Source organism: Blastomyces dermatitidis (genome assembly GCF_000003525.1).
Source record: "Blastomyces dermatitidis ER-3 genomic scaffold supercont1.9, whole genome shotgun sequence".
Taxonomy (NCBI): domain Eukaryota; kingdom Fungi; phylum Ascomycota; class Eurotiomycetes; order Onygenales; family Ajellomycetaceae; genus Blastomyces; species Blastomyces dermatitidis.
In genome coordinates, this window is record NW_025544782.1 from 2,063,103 (window position 1) to 2,078,158 (window position 15,056).

General features: G+C 48.1%; 7 protein-coding genes and 1 non-coding gene across 9 annotated transcripts; 2 read left to right on the plus strand and 6 right to left on the minus strand.

The window, feature by feature from the left end:
- Positions 1-20: 20 nt before the first annotated feature.
- On the minus strand, positions 21-4,713 carry BDCG_07686 (M-phase inducer tyrosine phosphatase). Its single transcript, XM_045423474.1, has 5 exons — positions 3,077-4,713; positions 2,916-2,983; positions 2,635-2,854; positions 1,832-2,560; positions 21-1,756 (listed from the first exon to the last, which is right to left on the minus strand). Exons 1-5 carry the CDS (start codon positions 3,328-3,330, stop codon positions 1,387-1,389), a joined length of 1,641 nt encoding a protein of 546 aa, XP_045278864.1. The 5' UTR covers positions 3,331-4,713; the 3' UTR covers positions 21-1,386.
- BDCG_07687 lies at positions 3,698-10,676 on the plus strand (the record flags this gene model as incomplete). Of its 2 annotated transcripts, XM_045423476.1 has the most annotated exons (3): positions 3,698-3,891; positions 4,220-7,627; positions 7,720-10,676. In XM_045423476.1, 2 exons carry the CDS (start codon positions 3,698-3,700, stop codon positions 4,470-4,472), a joined length of 447 nt encoding a protein of 148 aa, XP_045282258.1. In that variant the 3' UTR covers positions 4,473-7,627; positions 7,720-10,676. The 2 variants fall into 2 exon arrangements, with proteins under 2 accessions (XP_045282258.1, XP_045278865.1); XM_045423475.1 differs by having other exon boundaries at positions 4,220-10,676.
- BDCG_07688 (uncharacterized protein) lies at positions 4,768-7,325 on the minus strand (the record flags this gene model as incomplete). Its single annotated transcript, XM_045423477.1, has 2 exons — positions 4,768-7,233; positions 7,289-7,325. The coding sequence occupies 2 exons, from the start codon at positions 7,323-7,325 to the stop codon at positions 7,034-7,036; spliced, it is 237 nt and encodes a 78-aa protein (XP_045278866.1). The 3' UTR covers positions 4,768-7,033.
- Positions 7,708-12,502, minus strand: BDCG_07689 (uncharacterized protein). The gene has a single exon (XM_045423478.1). The coding sequence runs from the start codon at positions 9,523-9,525 to the stop codon at positions 8,224-8,226; it is 1,302 nt and encodes a 433-aa protein (XP_045278867.1). The 5' UTR covers positions 9,526-12,502; the 3' UTR covers positions 7,708-8,223.
- BDCG_07690 (tartrate dehydrogenase) lies at positions 10,709-12,524 on the plus strand. Its single transcript, XM_045423479.1, has 2 exons — positions 10,709-11,977; positions 12,067-12,524. Exon 1 carries the CDS (start codon positions 11,293-11,295, stop codon positions 11,827-11,829), a length of 537 nt encoding a protein of 178 aa, XP_045278868.1. The 5' UTR covers positions 10,709-11,292; the 3' UTR covers positions 11,830-11,977; positions 12,067-12,524.
- A 41-nt stretch (positions 12,525-12,565) lies between these two features.
- Positions 12,566-12,639, minus strand: BDCG_17615. The gene has a single exon. It is a non-coding gene; the product is annotated as a tRNA-Asn (tRNA).
- BDCG_07691 (toxin biosynthesis ketoreductase) lies at positions 12,569-14,349 on the minus strand. Its single transcript, XM_045423480.1, has one exon. The coding sequence runs from the start codon at positions 13,926-13,928 to the stop codon at positions 13,095-13,097; it is 834 nt and encodes a 277-aa protein (XP_045278869.1). The 5' UTR covers positions 13,929-14,349; the 3' UTR covers positions 12,569-13,094.
- Positions 14,350-14,644: 295 nt separating this feature from the next.
- On the minus strand, positions 14,645-14,899 carry BDCG_07692 (glycerol-3-phosphate phosphatase; the record flags this gene model as incomplete). Its single annotated transcript, XM_045423481.1, has 1 exon — positions 14,645-14,899. One exon carries the CDS (start codon positions 14,897-14,899, stop codon positions 14,645-14,647), a length of 255 nt encoding a protein of 84 aa, XP_045278870.1.
- Between the last annotated feature and the right edge of the window lie 157 nt (positions 14,900-15,056).

Consider the following 15,056-nt stretch of genomic DNA (forward strand, 5'->3'; position numbering starts at 1 on the left):
AAAGAAGGACTGTTAATAATTTATAAATCTTTTTTTTTTTTTCATTTTCATTTGATTCTCTAAAGGTATTGTAATATTTTTTTAAGAGATGGAAAAGGAAAAGGAGGAAAAGGAAAAGGAAGAAAAGGAAAAAGGCAAGGGACATCCCCGGAACGCTCCAACCCGCCAGTGGTAGTCCATAGTCTGTCAGAACACCATTCTTCCACCTCGCACATTCTTCAATAATTCAGTCACTGTTTTCTAATATCCCCTCCACACATCCTGATGATTGAGGGCGCGGGCAAGTGCGCAGCCATAAAATCAAACGAATGGAAACCTCTCCATCTTCCATTTCAGGCAAAAACAACATGATGGAGCCCAGCCAATCATAATCAGGTTCCTCAGTACCGCCCCGGTTTGATTCAAAAATGTCTGATCTTTTCGCTTTTCACCGGATTATACGCATCATCGGTGAGAAAAAATGGTCGCAAAGAACAGTAGGCAACACGCGATAGTTAAAGGCCGGTAGAGTTAAGAACCATTTCGAAGAAGGTAATGGTTAGAATAAGGGCCTTGGTCAAACAGGAAAATTGAGGTAGGTATTATGGTCGAGAAATATAACGTAATTGAGGAGTGTTGAAGTCAAGCAAGCAATTTCGGAGAAGCAAACCCAGGACAGAACAAAACATAGGAAAAGTTTTTTTTCAGCAAGTCGAAGAAATCGGATATGCTTCTGTAGCAGAGAAGATTCCGGGATCGGTGGAGGATGGATGGATAGGCAAGTGTCTCAATTTGTTCCTCGCGCGTGTGGGTCGCGCTTAGATATGCAGATGCAAACATAAGAAATAAAGTTCGATGCGGATGAAAGTGGTTAAAGTATGTCATATCGTAAAAGCTGTTTTTGTCGAAACTTGAAAGGAAATGTATAGGCCGATGGCGGCGAGGTAATAACTAAACCACTCATTATGAGTGAGATATCGCACAATGTGGATGGATAAGGTATCGAATAATTAGTAGTGGAGGCTCAAGGCTGGCTAAGCCAATAACTGTAATTCTCCCAAGTATCCTATAAGGGGGTAAATGTTTTCGTTGTCCACCGCAAATTATTCTATTAGAATAAAAGAGTTTGCTTGGTCGACCTCGACGGTGGCGGCATGGTCAAAAGAATGATAAGGTAGGTCTCACAAGTATATTAGCCATTTCGTCTTGTTCGAAAGCTGTTGAGATGTCAAAAAACGTCGGCGCGGGGGGGTGAGATTGAAAGGATAAATTGAAGTGGTCCAAGATTCAAAACGCGGGTGTTGGCAGTGAAACACCATTGAAACAGGAGAGGAAAAAAGGTAGCAGGCAAACGTAACTCCATCAAGCGTTTAGCGCCATAATTCAGGGATCATTAAGAGAAAGATGTCAGTAACTGAACATGCGCCGTCCAGGCAAACGTCCAGGTTCCGGGATTTCCAGGGACAGGTTGCGGTCACCACCAGTATTCCGGCAGCGCCCAGTAGGGCTGTCCTCCATTTGGGCGGAATGCTGCCCGAAGGCAAATGTCTGGGCTCTGGCAAGCTTCGACCGTTGTTTTACTTTTCCGAGACCCCGTTCGCAGGCAAAAGCGTGCTCCTTTGCGGCCATCTCGACATAGTTTTGTGGAATGCAGAGAGTGCGGTGCACGGAAAAGAAAGCACTGTAACCACCATCCAGGATGTACATTTCGGGGTATGTGAGTTTGGGGTATTCGTCGATATTGACCGCACGATCTTTGTGCCGAATATACTTGGCCCTAAATCGATAATGTGTAAGAATGAGACGACGTAAAAGGATGTTAAAACGTGGAGCAAGGGAGTTCCAGACTCACATAATAGGGGCACGGTGGGCAGAATACTCGCAATGAAACACCAGCATGGTGTTTGGCTTCATGCCCTCGGAGAACAACTTTGAGGCGAGATGGTCCTTGTCATTGTAATTGACAGCACCATTGATATGGCCACCTTCATATTCGTACTCAAATCTGCAGTCAATAATGATTATGTCATTATATTTATCGTTATACTTCCCATCAAGAATATCAACTAGAACAGCACTCTCAATTCGGGGGAGACTGTCAGGTTGATCTTCGGGGATAAAGTGAGGTAAATGTAGGGTAGGTGTCTCTTCCATGTCGCTTAAAGATTGGATATTCACACTGGAGTCGTCGTCTTGATTCATTACATCGTCAGGATGTTCAAACATGCTGAGCGATCTTCTACACTGTTTCCTAGGTCGAGCAAAAGGATTAGAACCCTTACGCACGGCACCATGCCCTGGAGAACCGTTTCCACGAGATTGTCCGAGAGAACCTGAAAAGGGAGCTCGTGGGCGAGGCGGTCCCATGTGTTCATTTGCAACGTTGGCCCGCGAGGCCGGCCTTTCCGGTGACCCCTCAAATATCTCAGACAATGAAAGCGATGTTGACGTAGAGAGCTTACTGCTTCCATTTCCGAATTTCACCAACGGTTGAGAATGGCCCCCTGCTGGACTTTTAGAGATACCACCATGAGTTTTGGTCCGCATTAATGAAGGGCGAAGGAAAGCAGAACGTTTACGTCTAGAAGGATATGAGTATACGGAAGTAGAAAGAATTGCTCTCCGTATAACACGGCGGGGGAATACGGCACTTACTCTGGTGGAACATTGTGATGAAAAGGCTCTATTGGTGAATCTTGCAGGGGACTAGGCATGTAGATATTTGGCTTCAGGTTGGAGAGATCAGTCGTGGGAGACTCCAAGTCACTGTCCGATTGGTGAGAGTATGGCAATTTGTGCGGCAGGGGGGACATGTCCATCATATCAACAGATATTGCTGGTGAAGATGATGGTAGAGGGGGCGTTGTCATAGTATCTAGTTGCTGTTAGCTTCACTGGTGTGTTCTTCGGCTGGGTGACAAAGATGGCGTATATACCTCGACCATTTTCCGGACCAAATAAATTCGCTGAAAACAGCGATCTCCGGGGCGTTACTAGTTGAGGACTGCAGCCCAAGTTAGCAACAAACCTAGGAAAGAAAATGGCGAGAAGGAAAAGAAGGGATTAACTGGTAATATTCCGCTCGCGATGTACGTACCTCTGGTCAATGTGGAAGTTCTGCGAAAGATCAGCAGCTAGACTGGCCGTAGGAGAAGATCCTCCAACGGGCTTCACACTGAAGTAGTCTGGATTCCCTTTCTTCTTGGAGAGTTCCTTAAAATTGAAGCTGTTCGGGCCAAAATTCCGCACCGCAGGGAACGATGTGAATGAAGTAGCTGCTTCTGCTCGAAAACAATGTCCGAAAAGCATAGAGGGTGGCTGCATAGCAGCAAGAGGAGACGAATGTTCCATAGCCAGCTCTTTAGCTCCGCAAAACGAGTATTATTCTATCACCTTATATTTTTTCCTCCGCTCAATAAACCAGTACACACAACCCTAGCCAGTTCCAGCTCGAGCGTAGGATTGTCCACGAGGGGAGGTAGGGAGGACGGAGGGAGGAATGGAGAAATGGTAGCAGTCAAGCAAAAAGTCAATTGGCCTTGAAATGCAGATCTGCAGGCACATCCAATGCACTCGGCAAGACGTAGACCCCTCCTCAAGCTGGTTTTTCAGCTGTCTCAACTTTTCGTCCGAAAAAAACGAGCTATGCCCACCGCAATGACTTCGAGATCCGAGCCACCTAGGAAGACAGGCGTTAGATGCCGAATTCCAGATTAAAATGACATCGTTCAAAGTCAAGAGTGAGCAAGGTAAATTGGTTGTAAGGCGTTGTGAGGAGGGAGATCGAAAGCAGGAGCAGAACCGTGCAGCTGCAGCAGAGAGCAGAGGGACGACGGGGGGGAAGACCGTCGACAAGGTTGTAACGGGGGGCGGGGAAACGAGAAGAGGACTCCTGGACTGGGGAGAAGAAGAGTGAGCACAGAAGAGGAGGAGGAGGAGAAGGAAGAAGGAAGAGGAAGAGGAAGAGGAAAAGAAGAAGAGGAAGAAGAGAGGAAGAAAGCGGAATCGTGGGTTGGGTTGGGGATAGTTTGAAGCTGGCGGCTGAACGTGTTGCAATGGGCAACGGTACGCCGGAGTGGGGAGGGGGAAGTCTTTGCAGGTCCCGCGCCCGCCAACAATGCGTGGCGTGGTACTTCTAGGTACATGGCCAGCCTTAACCAGCGTTGCCTCAAACCTCCTTCCCTTTTGACCTCGCAGCAAGGCCTAACAAAGCGAGGCGGATCCAGGTACTGGAACCTAGGATGCAGGCTTCAAGCTGGACTGGGAAAGGTACCGGTACATCGGACACCTTCAGCTTCCCTGATCCCAGCAGTCTCTCCGCTGTTGCTGGCTTGGTCTGCTCCGTATCTCTTCGTTCTACGCTGCGACTGGCCCGCCTGGCTGTTCTCCTTACCGCCCAGTCCAATAAACTACTGCATAGTCTTTACCGGAACCTTGCTAGTAGCTTCTTCCTACTATCGTCCTCACTGGAAGAGCCGCGATCTGGTTGCTGAAGCGATGGCATGACGTGCAGCCCCAGGAGGAATTTCTTGCCAAAACGACAACGCATTCATGCACGGGAAAATTTTGAAAAACTCACACAAAGCAAAGCTGGATGGAGGTAAACAAACCCCGTTTCCTCCTTTAGAGAGGCGTTATTAACAAGGAAATAATCTACTTTGGCATTCCTATGATTAAAAATTACACGCTGGAGAAGAGCGGGAGAAGAAAAATAAGCGCAGAGATGATTCAGAAACTGAGGGTTCCGGAAGCACTTCCTGGTTCGTGTCGATGTAGAAGAGAGCATTCCAGGCTTACGATGAATAACTACGCAGTATATCATGAAACAATAAAACAAGGATATCATTCTACATCAAGCTTGGTTTTACATCACCACCTCCACCTACCCTGGCTAACTATACTTAGCACATCACTCCGCTAGAAAGCGAGTTGGTTATTCCAATTGCGCCAATATGCCAACATTGCTGTGGAGAGCATTGACTGTGTGTCTGTCTACCCGCGGATCGTCAACCATGTCTCTTTGCTCAAGGTTAGAAGCAAACAATATCTGCGTTCATCTCCAAATCTTATTTTTGCAATCAAATGGATGGAGATCTACAGTTGCCCTTTCATCGGAATAGCCCCCATGGTAAAAGAGAGGAAACCTGAGATTCTTCCCATCATCTGCCTTGCTTCAAGTTGCTTGACGATCCCATGCCGTGCGCCTCTTCCCTGGTCACTAAAAAACGCTTCAGCTCTTCATGGCGCAAGCGTCGGCCGTGGGTATTTATCCGAAAACAGGGAGACAGGGAGACACGGAGACAAAGACAAGGATGTTGCTATGGAAAATAGCTCTCTTTAACCAGATATTTAGCGTATCAACAGCCACGATACTTCGGAGAGAGACTCCAATTCAGCCAGCCTGCACTGATGGATCCTGGTCTCACGATCCACTTACGTGTACCAATCCTCCTGTCTCGACTCTCAAGCAGGAGCTTTGGCTTCAGCGTTAGCCAAAAATGATCCTGTTAGTTCTTTTTCGTAACAAGGCCTGCAACAAGAAGGCAAATAACACCGCACGCAACCACAAACTGGGGTTCTACTCTGTATTCTATTGTGCCATGGCCCTCGGTGCCACCCCTTACTGACACCACCGGAAGCACCCGCCATTGAGACCGAATCCGCAAGGCTCTGAATGAGATTAAATATTAACCGAGAGAGGAAATGCGAGCATCCAATCAGCGGTAGCTAGCTAGCCCGCGCAGAATTCTTCCTTCGGTCACCACGACACAGCAAGAATGATCATTGACTGTATTCGCTCTAGCTAGCCCTTTAATAGTATCGTATACAGTCTTTGTCGCTGAACTTGATTCTCTGTTCAGGCTTGGAATCATTAAATGCAGCAGTGGGGTCACACTGTTTATTTCTCTAGCCCATGTTGATGTCATGAGATTCGCGGGTCAGCCCTTCTCGTCCCTTCCCCTCCTTTCTCCTTGGGCTTCTGCTCTGGGTGTCAATGGGCACAGCAGATGCGGGCATTTGCTCCTCATCTCCCTCTTCTAAACCAACCATGTCGTACCAACGCAACGCCAACAAGCAAATCACATTCCCTAAAATAGCAAAAGAAAAGAAAAGAAAAAGGGACGAAAAGGATTCGCGATGTTACTCTCCCGTCGGCGTTTCCGTCCCAGCTGACTCGCATGTTCATCAATCACATCAATCAACCCCATCTCCAACCGCCCATCCATCACTTCCAGCCTGATGGCGTGCGGCGGCACTTATTAGTTTACTTTCGCGATATTCTGGCGCCAGGTTAACCAACCCCGCACCGTTGCTTCCTTCGGCCTTGTTTCAGTTTCTCGTGTCCGTGGGGCATGAACTATTATTATTATTATTTAATATTTCTTCCTTCTCGTCACTGTTGTCAGCCATGCCCACGGTTCCACGCAGCGCCGCGGCCCGCGTCTTGCCAAGAGGTAAACAATGCGGGTGAGCCACGAAATCCCGTGACACACCAGAAGATTTAGCCCTAGTCCTAAAATGGGAACTGGGAACGGCAAACTCAGCGCTAGCTCATGAATTCAATCAAAAGGAAATTGTTTGCCAGTATCAGGAATGGACCGAAAGAGATTGAGAAAACATATCCCAGGCAGAAGAAAAGGTTGGGACGCAAAGAGAACGACAGAGTTGAAATTCTTAGCATATTTTTTGCTTGCTGTCGTTCTCCGATCAGATATCGCTGACCGGGCGACTATTTCGATAGTCCATCGACTAGCGAAACGAACTCAATTTACAGCGTGTACAGCGAGTATCTTTTTCTCCGGACCGGATCTACCCTTGGGTGGATTCTTTTTTTTTTTTTTTTTCTCCTTCATTCGCCTCTCCTGAGGACCTGTATTCATGCGCATGCACTCTGGGGCGCCTATCTTCTAGAAGCCAATAGTTTGTGTTCGCCGGGAAATTGAGAGCTTTACTCATTGAAGCAAGGCGTGGGTGGCACGTCGTTGTCATGGTGAACGGGAAAAATTTTTCCTCAGCAAAGATGCTAATTGAACAACCCAAAATCCTTCCGTGGTTACACGTTCGTGGTTACATGTTCCCTGACATTCACCTCAACAATTTCGGCGATGATTAAAGGCCGGAGAAAGCCTCGGAGTGGCTCCACTTCTTTGCTATGCTGACTCTTGTCTTCAGACGACTGAGACGAGACGTCTGGGTATCGTGAAGATAAAATGCTCTGGGATTGGCGCACATGTTGCTTGGCCCGACATGCAGCTGCATATTGTACTCCGCTTATTGTGTGCCATGTTACCCTGATATGAATACTTACTTATTCCGGTATCTGACCAAGAGCTTTGCTCGTTCATTCTTGAAACGGTGTTTTTATTCCATCACTTCTCTTCGTTGTTTTCCAAGCATAGCTGCTCGTTCTTTCATAGTGTCCTCCCTTGAGGACATAAGAATACTCTCACGTTTTCCCGTCTCCAGCTTCAACAAACATAGATGAGCTTTTCATCAGCTGGCTTGGAACAAATAACTCGATTTGGAAGTCTAAAAATAAGGATATATCTATCGCATATTATTGACAATTATTTTCTACGAAAACCCAATATTTAGGTCCCCACGCTGACTTTTTGGAGTGGTGTTGAATAACATCATTTAGTTGCTTGTATGCGAATGGGGCAAGCTACAATTCTATTGACAATATATATTACTATATAAGGGTTTATGAACGCTACTAATTAAATATAACTATTCAAGCACGTGAGCGCGCCTCTCCAGAAATTTTCTTGCGGTGTACTTCGACAAATCGGGGGTCGGACAACCCAGCATACAGCAAACCTATCACCGTCACGGTCGTTTAGGACTCTCGTCTGAGATGAAAAATAGTTTCGAGAGTCCCCTCCCTCTCTTCTCTCTGGCTACGGATAGCTGCCACATGTGCGTTGCATCTCGTCATCATGGGCCATGTCGATAAGGGAAATTCCCAGGGATGAGTGATCAAGAAACGCTTGGAGACTGCCTTAAATGTTCAGACCTCATCCAGTAGCCATTCATTCAACTTCATCCCAAGTTGTCTAGCATTGTTTGCCGGTTGCTTTCCTTCGTTGGGATCAGGAAATGATACTTACAACGGCAGATGCGGGACGATTTGACAAGCCACCCGGAGTTATCATTGCCCCATTTTTATTAGAACCGTCTCAATTCGGATTTTTCAGATTTTAATCTAAGGTTTAGGCATTGGTCTCTGTTTTTTATAACAGGTCAAAACGCGCAGACTGTCACGAACGTGCCAGCGGTTGTTGAAGGATACCTCCCATCCCTAAAAACCAAATCCTCATTATCCAACCAGTCAACCTGGCCATCGACCGTCTCCGTATCGCCCGTCCGACAATCCATCGCCACAAGATCAAACGGGTAAACATGATACAAAACCGTGGCCTTAAGATTAGGCATCTGCCTCGCCGCCATATTCGCCCCTCCAATCATCTGGTTTATCAACACATCCCTCCTGCAATGTGTACCAGCTGAACACAGCTTCGCAGACTTTGCGCTCATCACCCTCTTCAATGGGTCATACAGGCTCAGATGGAACACAAAATCCTTCCGAGCCGTCGTATACTGATTATCATTCTTACTACCAACGCCAAAAACCTCTGGGCAGATCTTATGCATCCTCACTCTCAACCGCTGCAGGTACGGCACATACCTCCCTATAAGCGGGCAGATATGCTCATTTTCCGAAGGATGTCTTCCCTCAGCACAATCCGCACCCGCCTCCATAAACGCCGATCCGCATGTATCCAACTCCAGAACCCTCAATCGATCCGCCGGGATACTCCTGCACATAAGCGCAACCGCATCCGCGTGTAGATAACTCTTCATGTGCTCGAACAGATGCGCCTGCGCGATGCCGTGCGAGTTTGATTCTCCTTCGGCCTGGAATCGGAATCGGGTCAACGTCTTCAGTGTGCCCAGCCAACTGGAAAGACGGGTCATATCCGCCCTTGTCCTTTCGACCCAGTCAGCGAGGATCTTGAATCGTTCCGGGATGGCCTGCTGCGTCTCAGGGTCGATCAGAGTAGACCATCCTGAGTAACCGGTCAGGCGGATGGAGAGGCTTGTTGTCTGCGTTGGCGTGGGCGTAGTGCACTCATTCACGGGAGATAATTCCGAATCTGATTTCGTTTCTGCTCGTGTACTTGTAACTCCCAGGTGTTGATGTTGATATTGAGATTCATGGTCCGGTATATCATTCCCAGGTGCAGTCATTTCTAGCTGCTGCAGCGCGAGGAATTTCTTCAAGCCGGTCGCTGAGAGTTTCACATCTTCCATCAGGACTGTTGATGCAATGCTGTGCCAGTATTTGCATATGAGTAACATGTCTAGGTTGTTGGCCCTGAGCTCGTCGGCGCCAACATATTGGAGAATTTCGAGGAGGATCTCCGGGGGGAGAGTCGTTAGATAGCCCCTATCTTTCCCAACGCCGCTGCTCGAGTTGAGGGTGAGGCGAGTGTAGTCATGGTAGTCGTCATCGTTGACGCTGACCTCGTCTCTCGCTAGCATGGTTCGGCGGATAATGATGTTTCCTATCTCGGCCCAATATATTTCCTATTTATTCCCTTGCGGAGTTGGCACTTTCGGCCCAAGTTTTGTGCGGGTGGTTTGACGTAGGACTAAGTAATAGCAGTAAGGAGAGGGGAGTGTTGTTTTCTTTCTACCATTCAATGCAAATATATAAATAACTAAAGCGGGAAGTGAAAGTCATACGAATAAGACAAGCACAAAAGAGACGGGAGAGATGCTGAATGATGATATACTGGAAAATGAAACTGACAGAAGAGTATGATTGAAGGGGAGGATTAAATATCAATATAACAACCAAAAAAAAAAAGTTTTTAAGCAACAGCTAACCTCTACCCGCCCTGCAAGACGTAGGATTATTATCCTGGATTTCAGCTCCGGCTCTAGGTACGGATCGAGGCATGTTTAAGGAATTACTCAACACCTCAGCCATCAATCCCAAGCCAAGCAACAAAAAAGCGTAGACGTCCGAGGAAGGTGTTGGTGGGCCCTTTGTTGCATCCAGCAGACGAAATCACGCCGGCGCTGAAATTCAGTTGCGTTTAAAGATTTTTCTATATATAAAACCCTCCCCCCTCCCCCCTCCCCCCCCCTTGGCAGCCTGTTCGCCGCTGGGTGGAGCGGTTTCAAGATTTTCAGAAACATACCGAGCCGACTGCTGACCTGCAAATCACCCGCTCACGTCATCGGCATCCTGCTCTTTTCTTTGAGGCCCGTGTGAAGGCCCGGATAGCAAACACCATTGCGATCATGTGATGGCTTGAGTGCTGATTTCAACAGTGGATTTTCTGTGTTAAAGAGGGAATATGGGGTAGCACAGGGGGAGGGGGGACTGGAATGATATTTTGATGGGTGGTGGATGGGCCAGGTAAGTTCTCAGCAGGACAGGTTGGTTTAGGTGGATAGTTGTTCAAGCTTTATTATTTAGTGGAAGATGGGGAGAGACAAGGCGCTCTCCTCCTGGTCTCGGCCTTTTTAAATATCTATATAAGATCAGCTGTGAATAGTTAAATGACTAGATGTCTGAGAGTAATGTTCTACTCTTCGTCATAGCCAAAGTCGCTTTTTCACACAATATAGTATAGTGGACCAGATATATATAAAGATGTTTCGTTTCGGTCAGTGGACCGGCAGCTTACAGAGTAACTTTCAGATATGTGAAATCCTGAGAATGATGGATGCGGTTGGCAGCAAATCTCCGCTCTCGGCTATTCAACCGGGGGCTTCCCTGCTTGATACAGCCGGGATCGATCGCTATGAAGATGGAATAGACGCATCCTAAATACACCCGAAGCATTTTTTTCCTTATCCTCCTGGATGTCCGACTGCCGCGTTGTTCTCTGCAGCATTGGTCCCCGGCAAGGTGTACAAGCTGGTGATTATAACCATCTACCTATCACCGAATAAACAGAGGAGAAGAAGAGAGGCAAAAAAATGAGAAACCATGTCTTCCTCAAAACCAGCGAATGATGGCGCCGCGCTCCCGTGTTACAAAATAGCAGCTATACGTGGGGACGGCATTGGGCCTGAGGTGATAGAAGCTGGTAACTATCAAAGTGCTGAAGAAACTAACCGCGTGGCTTGGATACTTTTGAACTGGCCTTCGAGAACTTTGAGTGGAGCAGTGCGTATTACAAGAAACACGGCAGATATCTCTCCCATTTCATCTTCTACCTTCCTCTGGTTCTCGTTTGTGAACACTCCAGACGTACCAGATCATATCTCCCTCTAAGGTCTTCGACTAGCAATATGCCAACCAGGGTCTTTCACGGCATCCAATCGCCGCTCCATCTCGACTGGGTGATCGTCCGTGAGAACTCTGAAGGGGAGTATGCGGGTCACGGTGGGCGCAGCTACGCCGGCAAGCCGTGGGAGGTAGCCACGGATATATCCATCTTTACCCGCCATGGCGTGGAACGGATCATGAAATTTGCATTTGAGGCTGCGCGGAGTCGGGCGAAGAAGCACATCACTGTCGCCACGAAGAGCAACGCGCAGAGAAATGGGTTGGTGGTGTGGGATGAAATTGCGGCGGCGGAGGTCGCAGCGCAATTTCCCGATGTGACGTGTGATAAGATGCTGGTGGACGCCATGACGGCGAGAGTGGTGCTGACTCCTGAGAGTTTGGATACCATTGTTCCGACCAATTTGGTATGTCGGTTTACCTTCCCCTTTCTTTTAAGCGGGAAGAGATGGACTCGTAGGGTCCCGAGCTGGGTGCGTGGTTTTTCATTATTTGATGTGAAGTTTGACATGCCTAATCCTCTACCCCCCACGCCCCCCTAGCACGCCGGTATCCTGTCCGATCTTGCATCAGCTCTTGCAGGATCAATTGGCATCGCTCCCACGAGTAACCTTGATCCCACGCGCGAGAACCCATCCATGTTCGAGCCGGTTCATGGGTCCGCTTTCGATATAGCCGGAAAGGATCTTGGTATGTCCATTTTTGGTTACTTCCCCCAATGTGATGTTATTCTATACCGGCTGACAGGAAGAAATATATTCATTTCACAACATAAATAGCCAATCCCATAGCTACTTTTTGGACAGTAGCTGAAATGCTCTCTTGGCTGGGACAAAAAGGAGCTGCGGCTGAGCTGCTAGAGTGCGTGGAATCCGTCTGCAAGTAGGGGATTGTGGCAGTGGATTTGGGTGGCAACAACAGCACAGCTCGGAGTCAGTACCTAAACTGTCTAAGTGCTTTTTTATTTACTCCGGTTCCTAGAAGGGAGAGGGTTTGATATGAGGATAACAAAGGACGAGGGGTTTGTAGAACAAACAACGTGCGAGTTTTCAAGGGTATTTGACAAAGGAAGTATTCGTTCACGAAACACGAATTTGGTCCCAGCCATTGCCCTGGTCAGAACTGACTACACTGATGTTGATGTATATGGTATATTTCCACAATTGAAGATAGAAAATCCACTCCTGCTCAGCTGAGACCTTGAGCCAGTTCTAGAGAAGAAAAAAATAGAAAGAAACAAAAAAGAAAAAAAAAAAAAAAAAAAACTACAAAAAGACTCGTCCCTGGGAAGGCTCGAACTTCCAACCTCTCGATTAACAGTCGAACGCGCTAACCAATTGCGCCACAGAGACTTGTTGATGTCATCCGGACCCGGCGAAGGCGAATATCCGTCGTATAGTTATTTATCCGAGTATCGAATCGAGATAGATAGTTACTTTTATTAGCCCTAACTCACGAATCCACTTCCGTATAAAAGGAATTAAGGAACGACTACAGCAACCACGCACCGAACAGGTCCCTAATTCTTACGCTCGGAAACATCGCTTTTTGTAGAGAGCAGCCAGGTCTACTCCACTATACGGAGTACAATCTCATATGCCTGATATCTACATGTAACTACGTTTACGGCAAATGAGCCTTTCTACCCTATATTCAATATCGAACCTGAGCAACAAAACATGCTATTTTCCCTCCACCTCCCTTAACACCAGTAAAAAGAAAGACAACTTTCCCTATTCGTGCTCTCCCCCGTCATATCGTGTCATATTTATATATTTGCCCCTTCCATCCCTCGCACCTCTCGGCATCACCATGCCAGCTCCATCCTAGACCCTGTAATCCCCGTAATGAACTTCCCTCCATCGTTCTTCCTCGTCGCCCCATCCACAACTTTTACAAGCCCCTGGATCGACTTGTCCAGATTAACCATAATCCCAGCCTCCACCATCTCCTTATAATTCACCCCCCACTCACCCGCAGCCTCAACTCCCATGTCCGTCGACACCCAGCCCGGATGAACCACAACACTCACTAGCCCCTCACCGTCTCCATCCTTGCCAACAATCTGCTCATGCAAGCTCTTCGTAGCCCAATTCATGGCCACCTTGCTCATAGCATACGCGGAGCCGACGAGCGACTCCATGGTCCCGATCGAAGCTACAGAGGATGAAATCATGATGAACTTTTTCGGGCCCTCTGCCGCCCTTAGAAGCGGCCACAGGGCCTGAAACACCATCAGCGGCGCGATTGTGTTGGTCTGGAAGCACGTGCGCAGATCCGCGGCGGTGATGGAGAGCGTGGGCACCATGGGCGTTTTCATGGCAGCGGCGAGGATGAGGGTGTTGATGTGCGGTACGTTCTCTGTACCGGCAAGAACTAGCTCGCGAATTTTGTCGGGCGAATCCGTGATGGTTGGGTCGGAGAAGTCGAGCTCGACCGTATAGAGGATGCTGTTCGCGCCTCTGGTTTCTGCAGTAGTAGAGGTAGCTTCACGAAGCATGCTGGCGCCAGCGCTGTTGCGTACCATGCCTATGACTGTGGTGTTAGGGCGGGAGAGATAGGTCTTCACAAGCCCCAGGCCGATGCCCCTATTGGCGCCGGTGATGGCATAGACGGTGTTGGTATGGGCGTTTGAGGACATCTTTAATATGGGGATACTCTTTTTTCCTTTCGTTAAGGTAGGGTTTGAAGCGGGATAAGCTGTTAAATGGGCGATGTTGAATGGGGGGCCTGAGGAGAAGAAGAGGGAAAGTTGGGACCTGCACTTCCATTTTTATAATAGTTGGCATAGGCGGACAGATTGCATCCAACTTGGTAGGGGCTGTGTGCCCGCTGCACATCCAATTGTGAGGGGCAAGTCTCCGAGACGTGTTGTCTGCGTCATTTTTGATATGAATGCGTTGTTGGCTTCAACTAAGTGCGGTACCTACTCATAGTAAACTCCCCCGGCCGGATGTACGAGGCGTTGCTCCGTCCGGATATGAAGTCGTCCGAGTTCTACGCCCTACAGTTTTCCCAGAATGCATGATAAAGTTTGCAAAAAGCAAAAAACGAAAAAAAAAAAGGGCTCGACATTCTCCTCTCCTTGGAGAATACTACATGTACTAGATGACATCCCGGCGCTAAAAAGCCCCTAATTTACAATTAAGTTCTAAGCACAAACATAAAATATGCGTAGTTCTAGTTAATTGGCTAATTCATTCTCGACCAGATCATTTCTGAACTCAAGAACGACCTTATCACCCTCTCCATTCCAACAACAACCACTCTGTTCAAGTCTTTCACTATCCAATCCGGCCCTGGTAGTCTGATCTGCTCGGCAGTATGTGCTAGAAACCACGCCCATAACCTTGCAGGCTAGTCTGCCGCCTTCCCAGCTATGATACCAGCAGGGGTATCCTCGAAGACAAAGCACGTCTTTGTGTCTTTTGCTTCAAGTCCCAACGACTGGCGTCCCATAAGGGCATTCTCCGCAAGAACCATGTGCTTCGGTTTGGGGAGACCCAACACTTTGAGCCAGCCAGTTACAAGACCAGTCGTTCCGCTCGTAACGATCGCCCAAGGGACTAACTGGGCCTCAGCTTGGTTCAGGAGGGCTTTTGCGCCGGGCATTTCCTGGGCGTCAGACCCGTACTTCACGGGGAGAGCTGCCTCCAAGGATTTCAAAACACAGGCGCCCTCCTACGAACCTTCAACGGCCACTCTGGTGCAGTGTGGGCGGGCGGTGGGCTTCTCTCCAGACGGAAAAACAGTCATATCTGCTTCTTCT